Genomic DNA, 9,122 nt, shown 5'->3' on the forward strand with positions numbered 1-9,122 from the left:
GACTGATTGAGTCATATTGTTGAGATAGGAGGTAAGCCCCATTTTCATATCACACTATCAGCCCGGATCATTCATTCGCGCCATCATCCGAGCTAGCAGCCTATCAATCATATCTTCTGAAAATTGTAGTCAAGTTGCTGCATGTCTGATGATCGGTTAAAACCGTGAAACTCAAAGTTACAGCGCAGCAGAAACACTTTTGATTCCTCTCAAGTGTGTGTACCATAATTATACTTCTGAAGTAATTACATGTATGTAATCTTTAAAAAACACTCTTCAATAACGGTTGCATTCATGCGAGCAATCTCTCTAGCAATTTCTGTAAAGCTCTATTGTAACCAGGGAGTAGTAGATCTACTCCCTGATTGTTCATGTGAGTACGGTAATAGTTTGTAACTCACCAAGACCGACTCGGAAGTGCATGTATTGTGCATGTATTGTGCATGCATGAAGTGCATGTATTGTATATTATTGTTTTAAAAGTATAACCGGCCAGTTCCGCTGCTTCACGCCAACGTCAACATGCCATAAATGATACTAGGATAAACAGCCAAGGATATGAATTGGGTATTAATGAAGTCAAGTTGTGGATTGCGGCTCAACAAAATACTTGAAGTCTTGTAGCCTTCTGGTGTCCTCAAGTCAAGTACGAGTACATGCGATATTGTGTTTAGAACTGCTACTATTTCGTAATATTTAGAACGGTAAATGAAATATTAGGGTATGCTATAGTATACTTTGCTTTGACAACACATGTATCCATCTAGACACACGAACAGCCATCTACCAATGGTATCAGCAGTCGTGGCACCAGAACAATGCCACTGTCAATGTAAGAGTCAGCTTCCTCTGATGCACCTTCTCCACTAACTGCGTAAAGTAACCACTTTGACGTGAGCTGGTCCGGCGAAGGTACACATGATGGTGTTGAGAGTTGGCTTCGATAGTGGTTCTTTTCGATATCATTTGCCTCGGAGCTCACAGGTAGGCCTAGGATATGGCCCACAATCTTGGCGTGGTTAGTCGCTGGCGGCTTGTCGCAGGACGAGTGCTGGTAGACTGAGAGACGGCACGATCCGATGCAAAGCCCCATGTCCAGTCGAGTTGCATCGGACGTCAGTAGTAGGTTCGGAGAAATGGCAAACTCTGTCAACAGCGTCAAGTCGAAGACGCGCGAAACTCTGGAACAGGTCGAGTGCAGGCAGGAGGGATGTCGTTTCTTTCCTGGGAGCGACGGGGTATTGCTCACCTCATCACTGATGTGAGGTACTGAATGGATGATGTGAGGTGCTGAATGGATGGGCTTGTCGCTGGCTTCCTTCCCGCGATACAGGTTTTCGTTATGACTGATTCGGACATGAAGTGGCCAGGGATTGTTTGGAATCTTACAGGATAAGGAACCATTGGGGTCTGCTCCACGGACGAATACCAATGTCGGACGGCGAATTGTCGAGATATCCCCGGTCAACCATGGGTAGATGCGCCGCGTTTCCCGCGTCGGCCGAATGTGCAGGAACAATTTCACCTTACGGCGGGTTGCTCTGACATCGTCAGGTCTCTGCGCTACAACATACGGCAGAACATCCTTGATATTGAAGGTGAATAGCTCCTCTATCGTACCGTTCACCAGGGCACTACTGAAATCTAGTGATATATTCGTTTTGCAATTATATATCCTCGTCCCACGGGCGCGGAAAGTTACCTTGATCTTGAACATGGCAGCTGGTGTATTTGTCGGATATGCCTGATCAGAGTCTAAAGTACTATAAGTGGGTTTCCGTTTAAATACCACGAGCGCTGTGTATAGCAACGTGGTGATGGAGCTGTGAAGAAGCAGGTGGCGTCGGAAGAACAATGTCGTTTTTCTCACGCGATTGGCCGTCTTCCGAAGGATATTCCCTTGTAGCAGGTGTATACCAGTGATCGATGAACAGCCGTGAAGACCCAGCCGCGCCAAGCTAGCACTGCCACCGCTCATACTGCCTTCCGAATGTAGGGTGTTTTCGAGCTCCTCTGATAGAGCCAGTGCGAGAGGAGACACGAGTGTGCGGTTAAGGACAGGCCGTACAGCCTGCACTGGACGCAGGAAGTCCGCACGCCAATTCGGAACATTCGACGGCACAATGGGAATGTCCCTGAATGTCGACACCGGGCCGAGTGTGCTGTGTGCAGCAGCATATTGTGCTACGTCAGATAACAGCAGGTACGCCAGTACAAGCATCAACAGAACCGGGCAGATGTGAATTTCCATTGCATATCCTGCATGCGCGCGTCTGTTGAAAGTCAGGTTTAGAAGTGGACGTTCGGATGACCAGTCAGGCGGCTATTCGTCATGCTTGGTCATGCAAGTAGCTGCTGTAGGGACGGCGGGTTTAGCTTACAATGCTTCAATTTAGACCACACCTGCGTAAGCAAGAATCAAAAAGAGAAGATACGTGATACAGTAATAATCCGGTGACCCAACAGGCGTATCCAACTCCATACTGCCTGAAGAGTAGAAACAAAGGGAATATACTACCGCGCCTAATGCTTAATGGTTTGAAGCGATGCCAAGCTTCTCGTCCTTGTAGTTCTAGGAATTGATCATGGCTCGCCTTTCAGTACATGTAGTGCATGCGAGTAGTCACTCTGTATCACTGTGAGTCAACGATATCTTTTTATGCTCCACCGAATCACGATATCTTTTTATGTTCCACCGAATCACGATATCTTTTTATGTTCCACCGAATCACGTCACGATGCCTTTCTGCTGCTACCTGTATATGTACGTTTCGCGGTTTCTGGGACCTGAACTGGACCTGAACTGGCTGAAGTAATTGTCTGGGACCTGAACTGGCTGAAGTTAGTTGTCGTTCCCTTGCTTGCTACTTTCGAAGTCAACAAACCTCGCCGCGCTGAGGTGACAATCAGCAACAACGCTGTCAACGCCTACACGGCACATTCATCTTCTAATCGTTCGACAAACATGTGGACCGTTCACCTCAATACTGCATGATTGCATTACAATGTAGTGCAATTATTGTATTACTATTGGAGGGGACTGTAGTATTGTGTAGCAGGCACGCAACATCACTAACCTTGATCTGGTTGCCCTCTTTCCTACCTCGAGCTGCTTTCTTTTGACCTACAGGCGTACAGGCCAACGCTACTGCCAACGCTACTGCCAACGCTACTGCCAACGCTCGAGCGCTCACCAGTCACGTACATGTACATCTATGGATATTCCGTGAATGGCGGCCCATACTCATGCTGCCCTCGGCCTCACTGCGACACGCCGTACACACCCCAGACGCCTGACAACGGTGCACTTCAGCGAGTCGTTGTCACACTATTGTTACTCTGGCCCAGTCTGGGCTCATGCACACAGTCTTATACTAGAGTTATACATGTACTCGTCGGTCCGGGTCGTCGAATGAGAGCGGTCCCACAGCTACAGCCCCAGGACATACAAGTACATGTACAGGCACTACTTGTACGTAGAAGTCTGCAGCTGTGAATGTGGGATCGGACACAGCCGGGGGTATACCTGACCCCGATAAGATCCGAAACAAGTCATCGGGATGATTCGATCCTGGCTTCGTGCTCAGCATTCGATCCGGGCTTCGTGGTCAGCATTCGATCCGGGCTTCGTGGTCAGCTGCTCGATAATATCTGCATATCGTGCGTATCATAGGATAGCATGCAGCGGCTTGTTCGTGCGTCATACTCCTGCTGTCATAGAGCTATCTAGCTACTTATAATGTACAATGTACAATCATGTACTGTACACAGTGCTGGGTGAGCTCCCAAGTACCACGCACGTGTATCCATGTGCACCATACTTGTACATGGCCTGTCAAGCAGTGGACAGAAAGGCTCTACACTAATTCTTTTTTAGCATCCCAGCCTAGACCAAGGAGAGAGAGAGAGAGAGAGAGAGAGAGAGAGAGAGAGTGAGAGAGAGAGAGAGAGAGAGAGAGAGAGAGAGAGAGAGAGAGAGAGAGAGAGAGAGAAGGAGAGAGAGAGAGAGAGAGAGAGAGAGAGAAAAGAGAATAACCTACTTCAAGTACATGTACATCACGGTAGTTAGAAACAGATCTCTGGGCTGTGCAGCGGAGATAGAGGAGAAGCTACATTGTCTTTGTCTTGTTGTCCAGTGTCACTTCAGTTGTCCTCTTCCCCTGATTATTAGTAGGGCTGTGTTCGCTAGTAAAAAAAAAACAAAAAAAACAAAAAAACATTGTAGATAAAACAAGTCACCGGGCTGTGTTTGGTTTGGTGGTTTAGTTCTATTCCAAGCAATACATAGCTGGGGTAGCCAATGACCACTTTGCATGGCGATTGCAGGGTTTTTATAGCCAACCACAGCCGGCCGAATGCTGCTGCTTACCCCTCTTGATCAACCACAGCTAGCAAGGAAAAGAGTAAGAAGTCAAAGGAAAAGAAGAAAAAGAAGCAAATATGGACTATAATATAGCAAATATGGACTAAAATTGTGGTCTAAAGCAAAAGGCGTTCCTGAATGCTGGCCCTTTGTCTCCTAGTGCAGAAAAAACCACTGCGAATAGGCATTGAAAAGGGGGAGTGTTGCAATGCCAAAGAGCCGGCTAGAGGAAGGGAGAGTTGGTTCCTAGTGGAGCTATCCTGTCGAAACCAGTCAAATTGTTTAAGATGTGGGGTATTTTGGAAAGTCGATTACGATGGATAAGACAGCACATCGGGATTCGTTGTCTTTCTAGGAGAGGTCTGGTCGAGGATAACATAATATGGTTTCTGCTCTTGGCAGTAGATAGATTTGTCCAGGCAGTACAGCATTAGTCAAAATGTGGCAAGATATAATTATGATAATGCTTATTTGGAACTCGGGTATTGAGCCAATAATAAAAGTAGAAAGGAAAAAGACATATGGAAACGAGTTAAGAGTAACTCTCCACCACTGTAACTAGATACTATAATTATACAGTCAGAAAGTGCAACAACTAGGCACAAAACTGACAGAGTACTGAGACATTCGACGTCCTGACACCTAGCTTCAACACATCTCCGTAGCGCTAACCGACAGCCTTCCAACTTGGAAGGTTCAAGGTTGGAAGGCTGTCGGTTAGCGCTACGGAGATGTGTTGAAGCTAGGTGTCAGGACGTCGAATGTCTCAGTACTCTGTCAGTTTTGTGCTAGGCCTTGGCGGATAATGCTCGAAAAGGTGGCAGATTCTGCTTTTTTTGCACCGAAATTGGCAGAACCAGACAAACCTTATGGCGGGCAATTCCTCGAATTCTGCTCCATTTCTTTATCCACATACCAAACATGCATGAAACTTACCAGAAAAAGTACCGAATTCTGCCAATTTTTCTGCCAGCATTATCCGCCAAGGCCTATTTTGTGCCTAGTTGTTGCACTTTCTGACTGTCTAGTTACAGTGGTGGAGAGTTACTCTTAACTCGTTTCCATAATGCTTATTATGCATTATAAAAAAAGAGCACGACAGCTGGCAGAAAGATGGGCGTGGCGTGAGTATAATATTATACCTATGGCCTGTCTAGTCTTCTTACATGTGTGGGCAACATGGTGATTCCAGGAAAGGTTGATGTCAAAAGGACACCAAGATGCCTGTTAGCCCTTTCCTAAAGGTGCTCGCCCTTTTTTTCGCCCTTTTAGGCCCTTTTTGGAAAAGCCCGTTTCTTTCGCCCTTTATTGCGTTTTTTTTGTGAATATCGCTCTTTTTGAGCATTTTTAGCTGATAAAGTGCTAAATTTGTTTGCTCATGCATGCGATCACAGTTTCCGAGTGCTCGATGGGCCTTGGCACGCCGTTTTTTTGGGGGGCAACAAGTAATTAGTTGGTGAAGCTTGTACCCGGTGTACACAATGTCCAATGCTGTAAAAAGTGGATTTTTTGAACTTTACTTCCTGTTTTGCCTTTCGTGGACCCATGTCGCCTCAATAACTTCGAAGTTCAGATATCGAGTGCACCTACTGTCAATAATGTCCCAGCAACTTACGCCTTCGGCAATGATCATACTGTACAAAGGGTTCGTAAGACCTGTGATCGAATATAGCTGTACGGTGTGGTCGTTTGGATCTAATAAGAAACCCATGACCACTCTTGATCAATTACTGGCAAGGTTTGCTAGAGCTCTACTGAAAAAGAAAAAAATTGCATTTGATTACACTTCTTCCAAATCTGTCTTAAATTCTAAATGCTCCCTAGAGTCACTAGCCTATCGTCGTCAAATCATCAGTCTCACTACTTTTCACAGATATGTTTTCCATCATCGTGATTACCTTGCTGATTTCCATTTCAAGATTACGAATAGTGAGCGACGACCAAATAAAATCATTCTTCCCAAATTTAAATCATTGTCTAAGTCTCTCTTCATGTTCCGAACTGCTATTCTATGGAACTGTTTACGCCCCAGTCTAACATCGGAAGCCTCGCTCTATAAGTTCAAAGCTGCCCTCAGGAAATTTACAGCTGACTATGCTTATGCAATCAACGGAATTCCGCCACCTTGCAGTTGATTTTCCCCTTTTCTCTCCTCATCAATCCCTACTTGTCTTTGTACATACATCTACATCTACTGTTCTTTCAATCAAATGAACCCCTCGATAGGCACATTGCCTTTGGGTCATTTCATAATAATAATAATAATAATAATAAAATGGCAATAAATAAGATAAATTGTGCACTCATAACAACAGCAAAAATGAAGAAAGTCAAGTTCCATAACGTTTTCTTGTGACTGTCATCAGTGGAACGCCGTCACATAAAAATGTAATAACTAAAACACACACTTATATACATGTAGCTAATATGGTTTCAGGTAGAAATACAGCAGCTAACAGGTACAAAAAGGGAAGTTTGCACCTTTGCAATGTGTGAATATAGTGTATGTGAGAAAGGTAGTGGCAGATGAATGTGATACTGTGTGAATGAATGTAATGGTGCGTGTGTATTACTTGAAGAGTGTGAGTGATACAACGTTTTCTTTCTGTTTACATAGCACAGGGTCACGAGTACGAATATACACAGCTTCCAACACCTGCAATTGCTTGAAGAAACGTGCGCAACGAATAACACTAAACCAGGAATCGTCAAACACCTTACGACATTCTGGACTGGACACCAAATGCTTGTACACTGCAGACTTCCTCTTGTCAACATCAAACTCCTCCTCATCACTACTCTCATCCTCCACCTCCATTCCAATGCCGCCGTCCATCCCATCGCACTCGTATTCGTCGTCATCAGTCTCCATCTCCTCGCGACACCGCTTCCCTTTCCTTGATTCGTTCTTTTTGTACCTGTTAGCTGCTGTATTTCTACCTGAAACCATATTAGCTACATGTATATAAGTGTGTGTTTTAGTTATTACATTTTTATGTGACGGCGTTCCACTGATGACAGTCACAAGAAAACGTTATGGAACTTGACTTTCTTCATTTTTGCTGTTGTTATGAGTGCACAATTTATCTTATTTATTGCCATTTTACGACTATTGTCTCCTCGTCGATTGTTTAAATAATAATAATAATAATAATATGAAACTCGGATGTTGAGCCATAAATAAATGTAGAAGAGAAAAGGACATATGGATACGAGTTAAGAGTAACTCTCCATCACTGTAACATGATACTTTATACAGTCAGAAAGTGCAATAACTAGGCACAAAACTGACAGAGTACTGAAACATTCGACGTCCTGACACCTAGCTTCAACACATCTCCGTAGCGCTAACCGACAGCCTTCCAACTTGGAAGGTTCAAGGTTGGAAGGCTGTCGGTTAGCGCTACGGAGATGTGTTGAAGCTAGGTGTCAGGACGTCGAATGTCTCAGTACTCTGTCAGTTTTGTGCTAGGCCTTGGCGGATAATGCTCGAAAAGGTGGCAGATTCTGCTTTTTTTGCACCGAAATTGGCAGAACCATACAAACCTTATGGCGGGCAATTCCTCGAATTCTGCTCCATTTCTTTATCCACATACCAAACATGCATGAAACTTACCAGAAAAAGTACCGAATTCTGCCAATTTTTCTGCCAGCATTATCCGCCAAGGCCTATTTTGTGCCTAGTTGTTGCACTTTCTGACTGTCTAGTTACAGTGGTGGAGAGTTACTCTTAACTCGTTTCCATAATGCTTATTATGCATTATAAAAAAAGAGCACGACAGCTGGCAGAAAGATGGGCGTGGCGTGAGTATAATATTATACCTATGGCCTGTCTAGTCTTCTTACATGTGTGGGCAACATGGTGATTCCAGGAAAGGTTGATGTCAAAAGGACACCAAGATGCCTGTTAGCCCTTTCCTAAAGGTGCTCGCCCTTTTTTTCGCCCTTTTAGGCCCTTTTTGGAAAAGCCCGTTTCTTTCGCCCTTTAAATAACCGACGAGGAGACAACAGTCGTAAAATAGCAATGAAAAATATCAATTGTGCACTCATAATCATGTATAAACAATTAAAATGAAACAATTCCAGAACGTTTTCGTGTGACCATCATCAGTGGAACATCGTCACATAGTAAGAATCACTAAAACAACCAGTTATATAGCTAGAGTAACATGAAAAGAAGCAAAAGGACCAATCTAGTCCGAAACTTAGCTGACAGGGCAAGACGCATTTGCTCCGAGAGTAAACTGCAAGCAGAACTTGATTTCCTTCGCTCTGTCTTTCTTAAGAACGGATATCCAGGATCACTATTAGCGAAACTACTCACGAACAATGCGCCCCGTAAGGAACTGACAATCGGCCCGGCTCCTTGTCGTGTCTTCCTGTGCCTGCCTTGGAAAGGCGCGGAGTCGACAAAGGTCAGTCGTACTGTCAAGTCTATTGTCCAGAAGACGTACTATGCAGTGAATGTAGTAACTGTCTTCACCACGATACGTTCGTTCACGGTGTTGAAGGACGTCCTGCCGACCCATCATTTGAGTCACCTCATTTATCATTTTGAATGCCGACAGTGCGGTAGTCGGTATGTTGGCAGGACGCTTCAACACTTGTCCGAACGTATCAAACAACACGTCCCATTGTCCTTGTTGTCAAAAGCGGCCAGGGCAGGCAGGCCAAAGCGTGGGAGGCCGAGAAAACACCCGTTGCCTACTACTACGCCTGTCAGTATTACAACACAACCAGAAACGGATACAACACCGGA

General features: G+C 44.8%; 1 protein-coding gene across 1 annotated transcript; it reads right to left on the bottom strand.

Moving 5' to 3' along the window:
- Positions 1-214: 214 nt before the first annotated feature.
- On the bottom strand, positions 215-3,317 carry LOC135805999 (uncharacterized). Its single transcript, XM_065320125.1, has 2 exons — positions 3,078-3,317; positions 215-2,403 (listed from the first exon to the last, which is right to left on the bottom strand). Exon 2 carries the CDS (start codon positions 2,249-2,251, stop codon positions 764-766), a length of 1,488 nt encoding a protein of 495 aa, XP_065176197.1. The 5' UTR covers positions 2,252-2,403; positions 3,078-3,317; the 3' UTR covers positions 215-763.
- Positions 3,318-9,122: the final 5,805 nt, after the last annotated feature.

Source organism: Sycon ciliatum, chromosome 1 (assembly GCF_964019385.1).
Source record: "Sycon ciliatum chromosome 1, ocSycCili1.1, whole genome shotgun sequence".
Lineage (NCBI taxonomy): Eukaryota > Metazoa > Porifera > Calcarea > Leucosolenida > Sycettidae > Sycon > Sycon ciliatum.

What these genes read in the sequence shown, in the direction of transcription:
- LOC135805999 (XM_065320125.1), bottom strand. Translation starts at nt 2,251, where the DNA reads ATGGAAATTCACATCTGCCCGGTTCTGTTGATGCTTGTACTGGCGTAC.